Genomic DNA, 19,524 nt, shown 5'->3' on the forward strand with positions numbered 1-19,524 from the left:
GGGTGGGGGTGGGGGGGATGGGTCATCCCACGGAGGGGCGGGCTCCGGCAGCGCGGCGCCTACAGGACCGGTGCCACCGGGACCCGCGCCTGTACAGCAGCGGCGACATGGCACTAGCTGGAAGCCCTCGAGCCAAGAAGGTGAGTGTCAGTCAAGTCGCTTTCTTCCTTTCTTCGAGGAGTTCGAATCCTGCTTCAGCTACTAAACAAAACCTAAAGTCTTAACTTAGCTCAGCAAGGGGGCTGGGCGGTTCAGAGCCTCAGTTTAGCATTCCTGGAGACCTCACCCAGCTCAGAATTTCTGCGTTCGCTGGTGTATCCCCAGTTAGTGGGTGAAGAAACTGAGGCCCTGAGAGTCAGGCGACCTGCTCAGAGTCAGTGTTCACAGAAGAGGGATCTGAGTGGACCCTCCTTTTTCTTGCTTAAGGGAGCGCAGGCAGCATCCCCAGGGGGTTCACCTGCGAGTTTTCCTGTCAGTTTATCAACCTGGACCTGCGGCTTCATACCTGCCCCCCCACCCACCCACCCAAGCAAGGCTACCATGCAGTTCTCAGGGGTGGGTGTGGGGGTCCACTCTGTTGCCTTCAGCAGACACGTGCTAGCCCTTCCCCATGGCAGCTTCCCACAGCATTGAGGACTTCTTGTGGCAGCAAGGGACAGACAGTCAAACAACTAGAAAGGTGTGAACTAAGAAAAGGGGCCTCCCAGGACCTCCCACCCCCAACAGCCCACCTGAACACATAATTCGGAGGCCTGGGGTACTGTTGCTTTCTGAATGCTAAGAAACTGGGAACAGAGGTGACATAGGATAGCGGATCTTATTAAAGTCCAGGTTCAATCACTTGCTAAGTTGTTAGTCAGCCATTAACAGCTCCAAGTGAGAGAGGACTGAGAGGTCTCAGATCCACCCTAACTGTGCAACAGTAATTGCCCACACACAGGTGGAGAACCAGTCAGGGTCCGCAGAGATGCTCTCTAGTGACAGAAGCTAAAGTGTAGGAAGTGAAATTAATAAAAAGACGTTCTTCTTCTAAATGTGAAGAACACTACTGCTTCCTTCACCTGAGATTCTGTATGTTCATTTTTTTATAATTCACTTTTAAAAATTAATTTTTATTAAATTTATGTGTGCATTTATTTATTGTATTTATTTATGGGAATGTGCATACTATGATGTGCCTATAGAGGTCAAAGAACAATTTGCAGACATTAGTTTGCCTCTTCTAATAAATGGGACCCAGGGATTAAATTCTACTGGGGACTGAACTCAGTTGTAGTGTTTGGCAGCCCATACCTTTACTCAATAAATCATCTAGTGAGCCCTATAATTCACTTTTTAATTTTAATTTTTACAAGAGGTTTTTACCGTTCAGACAGGGTCTTACTCTGTAGCCCTGAATGGAACTCTCTCTATAGCAGGCCAGACACAAACTCACGGAGATTCACCTGCATCTGCCTCCCAAGTGCTGGGATTGAAGGCTGCACCGCCACTCCTGGCTAAGTCACTTCTTGTGGGGCCGGTGTAATGATACACACCTTTAATCTCAGCACTCAGGCAGCAGAGGCAGATAGATCTCTGAGTTTGAGGCTAACCTGGTTAACATCAGGCTACACAGGGCTACTTAGTGAGACCCTGTCTCAAACAAAGAAACAAAAAGTCCAAAGAAAGGTTTGAAAGCATTCTGTCCCTGTTCCTCTGGGGACTCTGCTCCTGGAAGAGCACAATTATCACATGGTGGCCCTGTTAATGTGTAACTGGAAGGGAAGGAGGGTTCTGTCTCTCCTCAGCTGACGGGTCGCCAGTGACTTTGCCTGCCGTTGTGCAATTGGACAGCTGATGCCCACACCCCATTCCTCAAACCATGGAACCTGCCTGAGAAGCCGGGCAGATGGCAGATGGCGGCGGATGTTATAGGCCTACTGACTCTGTAACTGCCTCCCTTGGGGCAAATGGCCTCCCTGAGGATCAACAGCCTCACCCTGAGAGCAGATGGTAAATCCAGAGGCGTCCAGGTTGATATAGTCAGAAGGGAGGTGTACAAAACCCCAGGCCCCCACTCTCTGCTCAACAGGTGTACTGCCCATACTGGAAACGAATGAGAAGACAGGACTGCCACAGGGAATTCACCACCTCTCTGCTTGACTCTCCCTGTCAAGAAGGGCCCTAAGCTAGAACACGAGAGTAATGTTTTCCCCTCAAGGACTGTTTGTGTGCACTCTTAAATCTCATTCTCAAATTGATGAAAAGGTGGGCCACGCATGACTGCTGTGGCTACTCTAGGTGTCTTGAAAACCGCAGCGCCAATTGGCTCCACCTGACATCACATGCAGCTAAGGATACCATAGCTACAGGATGGCCCTGTACCTGAGTGTCATACCGACATTCCAGTCAGAAGGGAAAAGGGAAACAAGATGGCTTCCACTTGACTCACTGGCCAGCAGTGTGCCGAGGCCATGCGGAACAGCCAGGGAGCTTGTGAGTTTGGGGGTTTAAATTGAAGATCTTGTACCCGCAAACCCTAATACATTGTCAGAGAAAAGCGGACATGACAAACTAACGTGACTGTCAAGTTAATCAGCCCTTTCAGTAGAGTTTGACCCAGAAAGTGTTCATTGAGAAAAACAGTTCCCATAGCTCCTTGGTTGCACAAAACAGGTATTTTGATTGGCCAGGAACCATGCGATAACATCTTCTGAAACACTCTTCGATACAATTTCAGCAGAAAAACAAGGCCTCCATTCCTAAAGTTTGAAATGACGTTAAAAGAAAAGGTGAGTTGTGGAGAGAGCCTGTGAGTCTCTGTTCTCTTCCCCAGGGCATCTTGGAGCGTCTGGACAGCGGGGAGATTGTGGTTGGGGATGGCAGCTTTCTCTTCACTCTGGAAAAGAGAGGCTTCGTGAAGGCGGGGCTTTGGACTCCAGAAGCAGTGGTAGAGCATCCAAGTGCAGGTAAGTGCCCAAAGCAACGAGGAGTGTGTGTGCAAGTAACAGCTTAAACACCATGAGGGAAAATCAAGGCATAATGGCAAGCATTTGTAAGAATTGCTTTCCTGGCAGAACTGCCAAGAAGCGAAGGTCATGGCAGTTGTGTGGACTGAAGCACAAGGGAAAATATCTCTGTTCCCTCCTCTGTCTCTGTCTCTATATCTCTCTCTGTCTCTCTTCTCACTCATATCTTCTTGAACAAGCACTGTTTAAAATATACAGTTCAAATTTCATTCCTTGAATATTTTCCTTGTAGCTACTTTAAGCGTTCCCTTAGGTTAGCAAAAATCACTGATGGCTTTAGACTCATCCTGCGGAAGGTTGTGCATGGCAGATAACAATCTTGGCCATGGTGATAATGGCTGATGGCCATCACCAGCTCAATGATGCAGACAGCCAGGCTGTGGGGACCAGACTTTGAAAAGATGTAACCGTCCCCTTCATCTTCCTGACTTGGAGAAAAATGAAAATACTAGAGTCAGACGTAAAAAACCATTGCAATTGGTTGGTGCTTTAACTCTACCTGGCTTTGTTGATTTTCCTAGAGTGGGGGAAATAAAGCCAAAGAATACAATAGGAGATCAGGACACACACTGGAAATACAGGTTTTGAGTCTACCTGATTTCATGCACATGGATGTACGTCATGCAAAGCTGGGGTCTTTGCCTGATTCTTCCCCAGACCAGCTGTGTGACCTTAAACAAGTCCCTTGACCTCATTGAGAACCTGTTCCTTTGTCTGCTGCATGGGATAGGGATGTGGGTCAGTTTTGAGGATAGATGGGTTTACCCCCATGAGCTGTCCACGCATCTTTAGAGCTTTGTGGCCATTACTGCAGTTTCCCCAGTTTGCCCAGATTCTTGCTTTTGGTGGAGACCAGAGAAGCATTGCTTCTTCCGTGCCTCATAGGAATTTTTCACTTTGTTCTTATGTTTGGAAGATCTTTTAGCTAAACTGAAAATGAGGAATTAGCCTGGAGAGGGTGATGGTCAGGAAGAAAAGTAGTAGAGGGGGCTTTCTTCTCTTTTCTTCCTTTTCTTTTTTTCTTGTTTTAGACAGGGTCTCATAATCCTAGGCCATCCTCAAGCTAGCTGTGTAACTAAGTGTCTTAGTTAGGGTTTTACTGCTGTGAACAGACACCATGACCAAGGCAAGTCTTATAAAAACAACATTTAATTGGGGCTGGCTTACAGGTTCAGAGGTTCAGTCCAGTATCATCAAGGTGGGAGCATGGCAGTATCCAGGCAGGCATGGCGCAGGAGGAGCTGAGAGTTCTACATCTTCATCCAAAGGCTGCTAGTGGAAGACTGACTTCTAGGCAACTAGGGTGAGGATCTTATGCCCACACCCACAGTGACACACCCATTCCAACCAAGTCACACCTATTCCAACAAGGCCACACCTCCAGATGGTGCCACTCCCTGGTCCAAGGATATTCAAACCATCACACTAAGGATGACCTCTGCCTCTACCTGAGTGCTAAGATTCCAGGTGTGAGCTACCACACCTGCTTTACAGGGTGCTGAGGATCAAACCCAGGGCATTATGAATCTAAGGAAGCTTTCTACCAACTGAGCTACATCCCCAACCTCAGAGTGGTGACTGAGAGACTAGGGGCAGCCAGGGCTGCTTACCACATACTCACTGTTGCATCAGCCTCTTGTGGATATCATGCATGGGCTGCCCCTGTGTGAGCTTCTTCACTCTTCCTACATTGGTGATAATAGGCCAGCAGCATGCTTCACACATTACTGTGTCAAAAAAACTCTAGGCAGGGGGTGAGGGAACAGGGAGTCAGCCAGGCCTCTATATCTACATGGAACCTACTTGAGACAGGTGAGCAGGACCCTGTAGACTGCCCCATAGTGCATGCTGTACTGCCACAGCAATGACATTAGCCTGTCACTTTATCATTTCTAGGCTTGAAATACGGTCTGGTAGGGAGGGAAGAGAAGGAGGGTGGGAGCTGCTACTGAGAACATCTGCTTCTGGAATTTGATTTTGTAATTGAAATTTCAACTGCTTGGCAGTTCGTCAGCTTCACACAGAATTCTTGAGAGCGGGAGCTGATGTCTTGCAGACATTCACCTTTTCTGCTACTGAAGACAATATGGACAGCAAGGTAACTGGGTGTGGGTAGCTGGAGCAGCTACAGGGAATGGAACCTTCTCGTGCACGGTGGTGAAAATGGCCCTCACGTAGTAAGAATGCTGGATTCTTTAAAAAGCATAGAAATATTATGGGAATGTGTTTCCATTTCAGTCCCAGGTGTGGGGTTAAATGGGGCTGCTCCAGACTGTCCACGACAGCTGACTATGATTTGTCTCGTGCTCTAGCAGGGGTGTGATTTTGCCAGCTACAGATAGTCTACAATTGTGACTTGGAATTCTGGGGACCTTATGAGAGGGTATTTAAATGTTAGGGCCCTGAAAGGTAAGGTTCTGGTGGTGGTGGTTGGATTTGTGGTTGGTGGTTGGCTGGGGTTTGTTAAGTACTCATACACAAAGAAGAAACAAGAAGAAACTAGATATCCCAACAGTGAAGATCCAAGTTGCTTAAGAAACTCGACACCCTTAATCAGCAGGACATGGCCTAATGATAACGTCACCCCTTTCCCCTCTATCCTTTCTTTTTTTCTCTCCTATCTAGTGTTGGAGGTTTTGAAAGGGTGGAGAAGGGTGGAAGAAAAAAGAACCCACAAAGGAGCAGAAAGAATGATTACGCTCCTGGGTCATTGCACTAGGTACCAGATCACATCTCACTCCCATGAATTCACCATTCCACGGATGTGTGTGAAACAGAATATTGTCAGTATAGGTGGAAGAGGACAAGACCAGATAGAGATGACTGTTGAAAGGGTGATGAAGCCCTTCAGAGGTGTTTTGAGTAGAAAGAACATTTGGCTAGATCATTTTTTTTTAACCTTTCCTGACCAAGCCCACTCAGTCAGTCAACAGGTTCTCTAGCGCAAGAGTGAGGATTAAAAATAAAAAAGACAATTAAACAATATTGTAGCATGATCCCAGCCAGTTCTGAACCTGAGGCAGGTTTAGTTTTTCCCAATTTGCTTTTATACCATTTTAATGACATGCAGGTATTAAGGGTGGGCAGTACAATGAGGAACAAGTGAGGCAGTAAGCAAAGTCCTGTGATTACTCCCGGGACAGTTCTTTCCAAGGGCTTGTCAGAAATACCCGAGCCCACTTCTTTGTCCAAGCCCAAAATCTTGCCTGAAGCCTACTTCTTTTGTTCTACCCTAAGATTAAAATTCCTGCCTGAAACTACTTCTCAGTTCTAGCCTAAAATTAGATTCCTGCCTAAACTTACTTCCTTGTCATAGCCTAATGTCATATTCCTGCCTGAACTTACTTCCTTGTCATGGCCAATGTCAGATTCCTGCCAAGCTCTCCACACTTCTCATTCTGTATTGTTCTTCCCCCCTCCCCCTTGTCTTTCTGGAGAATGGGAGGTACTTAGGAACTTAGCACTGACTTACAAATGACAACAACCAAGCCAACTTTGCTGTCTCCTGCCTGTGTGACTTCATGTAAGACCATCCCTGCATGGTACATTGGCTTTAACTCTGGGAAAAGATAATAATATTCAGACCTGTCAGGAAAGCAGATGGGATGAAGGATGGAGAAACATTTGTGAAACCAACTGTTAATGATAAGTGACTTATGTATGCTTGTGTTCATTCGAGAAACCCACATATTGGTTCCCACTAAATGGGAACCATGGGAACCACTAAGTGGTTATCCAAGGATTATCATTATGGTGTTCTCTGTGCTAAGTAGAAAGATGATATAAAGGCTAAGATCCTCCTCTGAAGAGGCTTGTGATCTGTAAGAGAGGTCAAAAAAATAAAGTTATTAAAATCCAGTGTGGTGGAACTGAAGCATGGCTCAATGGTTAAGAGCACTTGTTGCTCTTCCAGAAGACCCAGATTCAATTCCCAGTACCTACATGGCATCTTGCAACGATCTGTAATGCCAGTCCCTGAGGATCTGATGCCTCTCTGGGTTTCCAAAGGCACCAGGTACATATACAATACACAGACATAAGAGCAGGCAAGGGGCTGGAGAGATGGCTCAGTGGTTAAGAGCACTGTCTGCTCTTCCAAAGGTCCTGAGTTCAATTCCCAGCAACCACATGGTAGCTCACAACCATCTGTAACGAGATCTGGCTCCCTCTTCTCAATTCTGGAGTGTCTGAAGACAGCTACAGTGTACTTACAAATAATAAATAAATAAATCTTAAAAAAAAAAAAAAAGAAGAGCGGGCAAAATACCCATATACCACACCAAAGAGGAAGGAGGAGGAGGAAAAGGAGGAGGAGAGCAAGAGTCACTATACCTCATAATTACTCTAAAAATCCAGTGTGGATAATAACAATAATGGGAGCCATGGTGGCACATGCCTTTAATCCCAGCACTCGGGAGGCAGAGGCAGGCGGGTTTCTGAGTTCGGGGCCAGCCTGGTCTACAAAGTGAGTTCCAGGTCAGCCAGGGTTATACAGAGAAACCCTGTCTCGAAAAACCAAAAAATAAAAAATAAAAAACAGTAATGGGACTATGAAGTCACTGCTGAGGCCGAGGAGACGGCTCAGTCAATAAGTATTTGCTGTATAAGTACCAAGACTGAGTCTGGACCACCAGGACCCATGTAAAAGCCAATTGCATTGGTGCACACCTATGTGTAACTCCATCATCAGGGTTGGGGGTGGACAGAGGCAGGCAGATCCCTGGAGCTCTTTGTCCAGCCAAGCTAGCTAAATCCATAAGATCCAGACTTAGTGAGAGACCTATCTCAAAAAATGACACAGAGAGCAATTATAGAAGACACCTAGTGTTGACTTCTGGCCTCCACAAGTACAGGTTACTTACACACACACACACACACACACACACACACACACACACACACACACACATACACACACACTCACAGGAGTTACTGATAACAGGAGGCTATGCTCAGTCCTTTAATGGCAGTTGCCAGGCTTGACTTGCTCCCTTTGTGACTTGTCTTATTGTATATTTATAACAGTGGGCTCCTGTTTCTGCTCTTGCTCTCAGTGGGAAGCCGTGAATGCAGCTGCCTGTGACCTGGCCCAGGAGGTGGCTGGTGGAGGGGATGCTTTGGTGGCAGGGGGCATCTGCCAGACATCACTCTACAAGTACCACAAGGATGAAACTAGAATTAAAAACATTTTTCGACTACAGCTAGAAGTTTTTGCCAGGAAAAATGTGGACTTCTTGATTGCAGAGGTAAGACTGGGCTTAGAGGAACTGGACTGAGGCCCTCATTTCCTCTGTGAGGATGGATGGTCAGCGGTTTAGGTTACACTACGGTCCAGGCAATGCTCTGCCAGCTGCGTGATGGGTTCTCTGTGAGGCTAGGGATGGACCTGTGGCTCTCTGTGAGGTTTGCTTTCTGAGGTTTAAGTGGTTGCAGTAACTGACTTAGGGGGCAATACGGTGAGAAAAGGAAGGACAGAGGCTTAGGATATACCCTTTCCCTCAGAAGCCAGGCTGGAAAGCATGGGGAGGGGTGGAGAGGGTCGGAGAGTGAGGTCTAACAGGCAGATGGCCGCTCAGGTTCATCCGAGCTCACTAACAATGACACCGAGTAATTGCCTTCTCCATCTGGCCTTTCTCGATGTTTCTCTGCTACTCCTTGGCCTAGCACGTATGAATGGCAATTTAAAGAAAAGGACTGATATATTAAGTCAGGTTTTTGTTGTTATTGTCATTGCTGAGATTTGTACCTGAGACAAAAGAACACTTAAGAGAAGAAAAGAATCATTTGGGCTCATGGTTTTGAAGGTGGAGTCCTCATCCCGCTGGCTCACTGGTCTGTAGTCTGAAACATGATGGAGGAGGGTGTGGCAGAGTAAGGCTAGGCAACCAGGAAATGGAGGGGGCAGAACGAAGGAGCCAGAGGCAAGATGGCCTTCAAAGGGATACCTCCAGTTCCTATTTCCTCCCACAACACCCCACTTCCTACTACTGCCCAAAGATGCTGTCAAATTATGAATCTATCCCTTGTGGTCCAGTCCCTTCTCAGTGTTGGCTCCACCAGCTGAGTTCCAAGCCTTCACAACAGGAACCTATTGGAGGACATTCCGTGTCTAAGCCATAACAGCTGGTCTCTGACAGGACATGAAAGACTCTCCCTTCTCTTCCCGATTTCCCAGCACAGTTGTTCCTGCCAGGTATCAAGCCCTCGACTCAGGTCTTGGAACAACAACAACAACAACAACAACAACAACAACAAAAGCTGTCCAGCTACCCTTTTTCCATCACTCTGTGTGCTAGTACAAACCACCTTAAGACCCAGGGCTGTCTGCACCTTGCTATAGGTTCTGGGAAACTGTGTTTGTGTTTTCCAGATGGATGGGAACATAGTACCACTGGTTTCAGAGCCTGACTTGATTATCTTTCTCATTCCTCAATGGGAGTCTGTAGAATTTCTTTTAAGAACAAAGAAAGAAACCTGGTGTGGTGATACACACCTTAAATCCCAGCACTGGGGAGGTAGAGGCAAGCAGATCTCAGAGTTCAAAGCCAGCCTGGTCCACAGAGAAAGTTCCAGGAAAGCCAAGGACTATACAAAGAAACCCTGTCTAGAAAAACAAAAACAGACAGAAAAGTGAAGACACAGGGAGGTTGCTGCTGGCTCTTGTCCAGTGATTTTAGGCCACTCTTTTAATGATGGTAGCAAAGGAGGCTCCTGGGACGCATCCCTCCAGCTGACATGGGTTCAGCAGACAGACCACGGTAGCCACCATCAACAAGGACACATAGACACTCCATCTCATGCTCCTTAGTCTAACCTTCTGGGAACATCTTTCCACCTTTCCCTTTGTGCTTTAGGGACTGTCTAGGAATCCTACCCAGAAATGATATAAAAACACTGTAAAGTATAATACATGGTAAGATATGTTTCCAGAGCCAACCCCAGTTTCATAAAAGATGATCCCCAAATCAATTAAGTAAAATGTTTGTTCATAGGTGGTTCTGTAGTGCAAGGGATAGCACATTGGTTTTCTGGTGACGAAAGATTTGTTCTTTCAAATTTTTTATTTTAAATATATAGCTGTCGTTTAAAGCCAACCTTTAAAATGGTATGGGTTTTGTTTTACTAACAGTCACAGTGTCACCAAATACTGACCTGCAAATAAAACTCCGGATATTCTGATTAAAGGAATTGAGATGTTTACTCAGACAGCCACTGTTTGCATAATCTGATGGAGACACACCTCTCCAAGAGCTGTTCCACATACTATCACATACTGGTCATCTTTATAACAAGTTTTACAGCATTTGGGATTTGCCATTCAGTAGTCTACTTTAATTGAGGCCGATTTTTAAAAGTGCTATCTTCTAGTATTTTGAGCATGTGGAAGAAGCTGTATGGGCTGTCGAAGTCTTGAGAGAGGTGGGGGCACCTGTGGCTGTGACCATGTGCATCGGCCCAGAGGGGGACATGCACGACGTGACACCTGGAGAGTGTGCGGTGAAGCTGGCGCGTGCAGGTAAAGTATCCCGTGTCCAATGGCAGTTCAGTGGCTGCTTGGGGAGTGCAGAAAATTGGCTTAATATTGTCAGAGAAATAAAAGAACAAAAAGGAAAAGTCTATAGATCCTAGTGTGGCTAACCACTAAGCTGGCTTCTAAGATTGATTGATTGATGATTAATTGATTGGAAATGAAATTGAATCATTTCTAATCATTGTAGCCTACACAGGCCAGTGTTGAGTGTGTTACCACCCTGCTATCTGATGCTGGAATTACAGGCATGCGCCACAGCCAGCTTGGCTCCTAACTGTTACAAGCAAAGGAACGCACCATAAGTTGCAATGGTTCTTAATTGCCTTGTACAGGGGCGGACATCATTGGGGTCAACTGCCGGTTTGGGCCCTGGACTAGCTTGCAGACCATGAAGCTCATGAAAGAGGGCCTCAGAGATGCCAGTCTGCAGGCTCACCTTATGGTCCAGTGCTTGGGCTTCCACACACCGGACTATGGCAAGGGAGGGTTTGTGGACCTCCCAGAGTATCCCTTCGGTAAGTTGGGGTTTGTATAAAGTCCCTTACTGTGATTAAGTTGATACAATTTTACAGCATAAAGCCATGTAAGAGAAGAACTTTCAGTGTTAACCAAACAGAAGCTACTTAAAGAATGCATAGTCTTTCTGGCATTTATGTTAGTTAGTTAGTTAGTTAGTTAGTTAGTTAGTTAGTTAGATGTGGAGAGCCGTGCCGTGAGCAATCGCCATTATAAGATGGCGCTGGCTTCCGCTGTGCCTAACTAGTAAACAAGCCTTGTGCGCAAGTGCGAGAGTGAATTCACGCCCAGTCACTGCCCATCTCGGGGGTGTAGTAATGAGGTGATGAGCGAGCAACAAATCAGGTGCTGACACGCCACGCCGAGGGCTATATAAGCAGCACCATTTTCCGGGTTCTGGGTCTTCCCTCCGGAAGAAGCAATAAAGCTTGCTGCAGAAGAATCCGGTTGTCCGAGTGTGTTCTTGCCGGCGAGAACAATAGCAAGATGGACAGTTAGTTTGTTGTTTGTTTGTTTGTTTGTTTGTTTGTTAAACTGGGATGGGCGTGTGGAGGTGAGATGGAGGAAAAACCCACAGGAGTGTTAGGTCGCTGGTCACATCACCTCCCTAGCTGGGAAACTGAATGAGAACAGGATCGAGGTTGCCTAAGGTGACCCACTTCCTCCAGCAAGCCTCTCCCTCTGAAGGTTTCATAATATTTCCCAGTATTCCATAGCTGGGGACATTGTATCCAAACATGGGAGCCCATGGAGGACATTTCACATTAAACCACAACAGAGGTGGTAACAGAGACATCACAATCATTGTATTCCAGGTCTGGAGCCAAGAGTTGCCACCAGATGGGATATTCAAAAATACGCCAGAGAGGCCTACAACCTGGGGGTCAGGTACATTGGCGGCTGCTGCGGATTTGAGCCCTACCACATCAGGGCGATTGCAGAGGAGCTGGCCCCAGAAAGGGGATTTTTGCCACCGGCTTCAGAGAAACATGGCAGCTGGGGAAGTGGTCTGGACATGCACACCAAACCCTGGATCAGAGCAAGGTAGGGCTGCGTTTAGGTTGCACTGTTAATTCCTCGCTAGCCCCTTCAATGTATTGCTGCAAACACACGTGTGTACAAGGCATGAGGACTCAAGCAGGGTCAAGGTGAAACAGAAGGAAGCAAGCAAGCTGCCCCTCTTCGTTCCCAGGAGAGCCCTGGTCTGCTCAGACCACTCTAACGAAATCCCATCAACTGGGTGTCTCATAAACTACATACACTTAGAACCAGAGAATGGAGAATAGTGACCTATGCCTTTAATCAAAGCTCTCCTGAAACACAGGCATGCAGAGTCTCAGAGAGTTCAAGCCCAGCCTGGTCTTACATAGCAAGCTCCAGACTAGCCACAGCTACAAAATGAGACCCTTTCTCAAAACAAACAAGCAACTCCAAAATTTGTTTCTGATAGAGTTCTAAAGTCCAAAACCAAGCTGCCACTTTCATAAATAGTAAGGTCAAGGCAGGCTCTCTGGAGCCTCTTGGATAAGAGTACTAATCCCATTCACTAGGGCTCCACCCTTGTGACTTAATTACTCCCGCCACACACACACCAAAAAAAACCCTAACTCTAGTGATCATATTGATTGGTTTCAAAATACATTTTTAGTAGTACAAAAATTACAAGTGCTTATGGATGCCACATGATGTTTCTATACATGTACACATTGAACACACATATACACAAGTCAGGATAAACCAACATGCAATGCAATTCTATCTCCTCCAATAATTATCATTTCTTTATGGTAAAAATATTAAAACCCCTTTCTTCTTGCTCCTTTTATATATGTGTGTGTGTATGTGTGTGTGTGTGTGTGTGTATATATATATATATATATATATATATATATATGTATATATATATATATACACACACACATATATATTTCCTTATATATTACATATTTTATACATATATATTATATGTTTCTCTTTTACTTTTTGGGCACCCTCTCCCCACCGTGTGTGTGTGTGTGTGTGTGTGTGTGTGTGTGTGTGTGTGTGTGTGTGTGTGTAAGAGCATTCTGGTACTTGTGGAACCATAGAACAACTTCGGGTGTTGTTCTTCAAGTGCCAACCACCTTGGCTTTCTGAGACGGGGTTTCTCATGGGCACGGGTAATTTGCCAATTAGATTATGCTGTGATTGGCTAGTGAGCCCCTCCTGTCTCTGCCTGTCTCTTCTGTGATTGATTGGCTAGTGAGACCTGCCTGACTCTGCTGTGATTGGCTAGTGAGCCCTGCTTGACTCTACTATGATTGGCTAGTGAGCCCTGCCTGACTCTGCCTGTTTCTGCTGTGATTGATTGGCTAGTGAGCCCTGCCAGACTCTGCTGTGATTGGCTAGTGAGCCCCTCCTGTCTCTGTCTGTCTCTGCTGTGATTGATTGGCTAGTGAGCCCTGCCTGACTCTGCCTGCCTAGCACTGGGATTACAAGCACACACCGCCACACTTGACGAACATGGGAGCTAAGGCTTGAACTCATGCTTGTAGTATGGTAAGCACTTTCTACTAGTGATCCCCCTGGCCCCATTCTTCAGCTACTTGGAGTTATATCATTAGTATTTATTAACATTTAATAACTACATCCTATTCTATAATCACCATGAAGTCTTCTGCTCTTTTAATCTGTAGGTTTCTTCTAAAAATACAAAGCCAGACTATGGCATTTACAGCATCATTACGCTTGTCATACAAGCAACAGTCTCACTCTGCAAACCGTGAGCCACACGAAGGGAAATGCATCCAGGTGTGGTGGACTCTTCTCTCTTACACTTTGTTGGTCGTCCAAATTCTTGACAGATGTAAATTAACTTTATGACTGGACTGACATTCTTTGTGCTGTGTGACATCTGGCTTTCTAGGAATTTCTAAATAACTTATCACGGTTAAAAGAAAAATCACAGGCCTTCATCTCCTCCAGATTGTAAGTTATCCTATCTGTTACAATCACTTTATTATTAAAGTCATTTCTCTCGGGGCCTGTGAGCTTTGTTCCGTCGCAGCTCACTGCGTATCTGTTCTGTTCGTTCTCGCTTTCCATATCTATCCATGCAATGCCATCTCCTCTGCATTTTCTAGACATTGGTTATGCTTGAGCTACCTTCTCAGGAACTCCTGCTTACTCGGTGATGTTAGGGAGTAAATACATCTTCTCTGCCCATCTTGGTCAGAGCTGAAGAAACCATTGTCAAACCTTTCTTTCTGCAGGTGTCTGTCAGAGATGATGTTTTTCACAGGCAGGATTCATAAAAGTGTGCTAAATGCAAATGTAATCCAAAGACAGAGGAAGGATGCTTTGGGGATGATTAGAAGTTTAAATAAATGAAAATAGCTTATTTTAGTTGCCATCACCTATGCACCCTGAAAAGTTATAAGCCAACAAAGTTAAGTACCTCCTGAACCCTGAATTCTTTCTTTCTTTCTTTCTTTCTTTTTTTTCGAGACAGGGTTTCTCTGTATAGCCCTGGCTGTCCTGGAACTCACTTTGTAGACCAGGCTGACCTTGAACTCAGAAACCCACCTGCCTCTGCCTCCCGAGTGCTGGGATTAAAGGTGTGCACCACCACGCCCGGCACTGAACCCTAAATTCTTAAAGCAACTAATGTCTGTAGGAAGTCCTATTCAACCACGAGTTCTGGCATTGCGTCATAAAAACGTATTAAGCTTTCTCCTAAGTTTCCTGAAGAGGGGGATGCTGTGAGAAGTTATTTGTTCTCTGTTCTTGGTTACTTTGTGGAAGAGTTATTGTTTGTCTCATTAAGTTTAAAATTGTCTCCACAACTTCTCGATTTGCTAAAACTCTGAGTAGAGTTAGGAAGACTTTGCTGGATATTTCAGGATGAGATATAATCATAATAACAACAACACTAAGAATAATAATGCCTATAAATGAAATACATTGTTTCTGAAAGGTGTCCTGAAGCCTAGCCACCAGTAAGAGAATAAAGGATGGAAACATGGAACCTTCTGGGTTTTTCTATGCCTGCCCTTGCCATGAATAATGTCCTGGGGACTAAATTCATTTATTTATTCCTAAGCCTTAAGATAAGCTTATTCCCAACTAGCTTACAACTCATATTATCCCGTTTATACTAATCTAAGTTCTGCCACGTGGCTGGTTGGTTATCTCTCCTCAGTTTCATAAGTCCAATTGTTTTGTTGGCCAATCTTCCATCTCTAGTTCTTTCTCAGAGTTCCTCTCTCTACCGATGTCCCTCTTAAGATCCTGCCTTTTACTATAGGCTATAATTTTTTTTTTATTTTAATCAATGAGAAGGTGCCTTAGGTAGGCAAAGAAGGACAGAGACATGTGGGTCAAAAATGGGGTCCCGTGTCTGCTCCGGGCTAGGAAGGTTTGACTGCTCGCCTCCCCACGCCACCACCAGACAGGCGTTGGGCCCAGCCCTCAGGACCCAAAGGACATGGCTCTAGGGGTGGGGAAGGCACAGTCCGAGGTCCCCAAGGATCTGCTGGAGTTGGGCTCAGACTCTTAGGCACCACAGATGCCGCTGGGTACCACAGAAGAGATGGTTCTGGGGTCCCTGGGCCACATGGAGGCCAGGGATATCAGGTTCTCAGTCTTGGACACGGCAGACACTGCTAGATGTTGAGGAAGAGCTGAGAATGGAGTGTGTGTGTGGGCCGAATGGAAAGGGGCAGGGAGGAGAGAGCACCAGTAGTTACCATAGGGACAAGGACAAGGAGAGAGTCTTTCAGGTTGCTTGGCTTGGCTGGCAGCCCTGGCTGGAGGGAGGCCTCCCAGTGGGAGGTTAAACTTGCTGCTTGTTAGGGAAAGACCTGCTCCATTGCTCCAGCACTGCACTGGATCCCCATGAGAAGAGGCTGTCCATGGTTTTAAGGCATTTATTGTAGAAAGGCAGAGAGAGGGAGAGAGTAGGCCATGGCTGCGTGGAGGTTGGGGGGGAAAGTGGAAAGAGGGGGAACAAGGAAGCAAGAGTAAGCACAAGGGAGCGAGGAGGGGCAAGCAGTTCCTTTTATAGTGGGCTGGGCCATCCTGGCTGTTGCCAGGTAACTGTGGGAGTAGAGTCCAGACAGAATACCAGGAGCTTGGTGGCACTGCCTAAGTGTCAGATGGCCACACGCCTCTCTTCAGGGGGCTGTGGGAGGCTATAGCTGTGACAGAAGCCAGGGGCCCAGGAGCTATGGCCGAAACACCTGCTGTCCCATGCAGGCGGAAGTCACCACCCACCAGGTCACTGGGGTTCAAGGTCTGTGCTCAACTGGGGGACCAGGCTGTCTGTGCACAGCTCACCACCCCACAAAGACATTATCTTCACACAGGGTACAAAAACATCACTCCAACAGCAACAGGCCTATGGAGATGGATCAGTCAGTAACTATGGTTTGCTATGAAAGTACTGAAGGCCTGAGTTCAGATCTCCAGAACCCAGATAAATAGCCAAGCACACAGCTGCAGTCTTGGTTTTGGTGCCAGGGAAACCAGCACCACTGGCCAGCTAAATTCATGAGCATTTTATAAAAGATAGATCTCAAAAAAATAAGGTGCAAAACAGCTGTGGAAGACAGCTGGCCTCTGAGTGTGAGTACACACATATACACATACACACATACACTCATGAACATATATACATACATGTACACATACATATCACATGCACAATTGTGAAAAAAGCTTCTGGCTGAAATATGCACAGTTCTTCTGGCTGTATGTTGAAACAAAAGTTCTACCTTAGTCTGATATCTCTCCCTTCTTTCCTTCCTTCCTTCCTTCCTTCCTTCCTTCCTTCCTTCCTTCCTTCCTTCCTTCTTCCTCTCTAATACACACACACACACACACACACACACACACACACACACACGGGGGTGGGGAGAGAGAGAGAGAGAGAGAATTTGTACTTTGAATTTTTAACCTAGTGGTGCCTATTTTCCAACCCCAGGGCTAGACGAGAATACTGGGAGAATCTGCTGCCAGCCTCAGGAAGACCTTTCTGTCCTTCCCTATCAAAGCCAGATGCGTAAGAAGCAATGAAGGAGAACTCTGAAGTGACAAGACAGGAGGAAACAGTCACAAGCCCCACCTGGAACCTTCCTTGCTGCTGTCCTCAGCCTACCCTGCTCTTCTGGCTGCTGAGCATCTATGAGTGGCATCCCTTCAGTTTGAGTGACACGTCACTCCTGAGCATGCTCATCAGATGCAGTGGAGATGCAGAGGCACCTGGACCCCACCCCCACGCCCCGCTCACTCTCTGCCTAGTAATGCCACACGGGGCTTCCATTTCATTGGGCGTTGGCTCTCAAATAATCCCAAATTAGCAAGAAACAACCTTGGTGAATAACTCTGGTGTTGAAGCTAGGTCTTGAGCTACAGTCTCAGGAGAAGAGAGGCCAAAGCTGTTGTGAGTGATGGCAAGGCTATTGAACAGTCATGATGCTTGGCTTTCCAGGATGACTTCTCGCTTTAAAGTCCTGGAATTTGTAAGTGCATCTTTATAGCCATGCATGGTTAGATTATAAACTACTGATGGCTAAGGACCGTATAATATGCTTCTTACATTCCTTTCTGCTTAGCTTTATGCCAAACGTAATCACCAATGCTCAGGGAAACGCTAGCTGATTAAAGTAAAACACGAGAACCTTGCAAGACCGTTTTAGAAGTCAGAGAGCAAGTTCATCTTGTTCTGGCACTTTCTATGTTCATGTTTGTTTTGTACACTGTGCCCCACTTTTCTGTTTTTCACTTCAGTGTAACCATTAGTAAGATTACAAAGAATTTTCCTTTTCAAAAATTTGAGTAGCTTGAATGTCATCGATTTCTTTGGGACAATGATAGCAAATGTGTGTTGCTTGTCATGTTTTAGCTTTTGTGTTTATCATGTTGTATGTTTATCATGTTGTTGTATCAGACTACTTCAAACTCCCCTCTTTGAGTACTTCCTAGAATATAAAGTATGGAGTTTAAGGTCTTTTTTTTATCACCTTCCTTGAGACTGAATCAATGCTTCAGTGCTGATGTCACTGTTTCTATAATGCTAATGACCTGGGGTTCTTTCACCTGTACCACCTGGCAGAATGCCAGCTGATGCAGTTAGAGCATGATTATCCATAATCATATCAGGGCCTTGGAGTCCTTGAGGGTGACCAGTGTAAGCCACAGATTGAATGCCTGACTCTCATCTATTTATTTTAATGAGTACACAGTAGCTGTCTTCAGACACACCAGAAGAGGGCGTCAGATTCTATTACAGATGGTTGGGAGCCACCATGTGGTTGCTGGGAATTGAACTCAGGACCTCTGGAAGAGCAGTCAGTGCTCTTAACCACTGAGCCATCTCTCCAGCCCTGACACACGTCATTCTTAAGAAGTAACTTCATAGTAATCAGAAGTCAGCTCGCTACAGCATTCACTTGATCCAAACATTAGGCTTTGAAAATCCATAGAGCAAGCTACTGTCCTTTCCATCCAGTAACTCTTTCTACTCAAAGATAGCCCTCAGAGAGCCTGGAGAGGTGACTCTGTGGTTAAAGATAGCCCTCAGAGAGCCTGGAGAGGTGACTCTGTGGTTAAAGATAGCCCTCAGAGAGCCTGGAGAGGTGACTCTGTGGTTAAAAGCATGCTCTGCTTTGGTAGAGGACCTTAGTTCGATTCCCAGCACCCTCAGGGTGGATTATGGCTGCCTGTTAGTCTAGTCCCAGGGGATCTTATGCTCTCTTCTTGCCTCTTCAGGCTCTTGCACACACATGGTGCACAAAGACTAACTCAGGCTCACACACATAAATAGTAATAATAAAAAAAATAAGTAAATCCTGCTGGGCGTGGTGGCGCACACCTTTAATCCCAGCACTCGGGAGGCAGAGGCAGGCAGATTTCTGAGTTTGAGGCCAGCCTGGTCTACAAAGTGAGTTCCAGGACAGCCAGGGCTACACAGAGAAACCCTGTCTTGAAAAACCAAAAAAAAAAAAAAACAAAAAAAAACAAAAAACCTTTTTTCTCAATAATGTTTTTTAAAAAAATAGCTGTTAGGCTTCCTAGACCTCCTTTTCTCCAAACTGAAAAGCTTCAGAGGTTATCGTTTGCCATACCATCTGTATGACAGTCACTTAACTTTCTGTCAATATTCTCTTCTGTAAAATGAAAGGAACAGCAGAAGCATCCTCATAGAGATATACCATCTCTATCTACTAAATGGGGACTAAACAGGATAACAAGGAGCTCTAAACAGTGCCTGGCATATGCTAGACATGCACTGTCCATTTACTGTGCCGTGTGTGTGTGTGTGTGTGTGTGTGTGTGTGTGTGTGTGTATGTGTGTGTGCAGGGTTGGAGCCCTCTTGTCCTTGTGCTGGCTCACCTTGGATCAAAGCCTCTGCCTGTGTCTGTGCATGAGATTCAACCCTCACTCCATGGTGGCCTTGCTGAATACATTAAGGTTCTGTGAAGACGAAA

At 45.9% G+C, this 19,524-nt stretch overlaps 2 protein-coding genes across 5 annotated transcripts in view; one reads left to right on the top strand and one right to left on the bottom strand.

Annotated features, from left to right (window-relative positions):
* Dmgdh (dimethylglycine dehydrogenase) overlaps positions 1 to 790 on the bottom strand; it is an 85,466-nt gene extending 84,676 nt beyond the window's left edge. For all 4 annotated transcript variants that reach the window (XR_002379435.3, XR_003834667.2, XM_021179821.3 and 1 more), the window contains exon 1: positions 732 to 790. The gene's annotated coding sequence lies outside the window, so the exon portion shown is untranslated. The remainder of the gene's footprint in view (positions 1 to 731) is intronic.
* On the top strand, positions 27 to 18,043 carry Bhmt2 (betaine--homocysteine S-methyltransferase 2). The gene is made up of 8 exons (XM_021179822.3): positions 27 to 140; positions 2,816 to 2,948; positions 5,015 to 5,106; positions 8,063 to 8,254; positions 10,377 to 10,524; positions 10,872 to 11,054; positions 11,871 to 12,099; positions 17,018 to 18,043. The coding sequence occupies exons 1-8, from the start codon at positions 108 to 110 to the stop codon at positions 17,097 to 17,099; spliced, it is 1,092 nt and encodes a 363-aa protein (XP_021035481.1). The 5' UTR covers positions 27 to 107; the 3' UTR covers positions 17,100 to 18,043.
* Positions 18,044 to 19,524: the final 1,481 nt, after the last annotated feature.

The sequence above is a fragment of the Mus caroli genome, unplaced genomic scaffold (genome assembly GCF_978045245.1).
Source record: "Mus caroli unplaced genomic scaffold, Mus_caroli_1 scaffold_15, whole genome shotgun sequence".
NCBI classification, from domain to species: domain Eukaryota; kingdom Metazoa; phylum Chordata; class Mammalia; order Rodentia; family Muridae; genus Mus; species Mus caroli.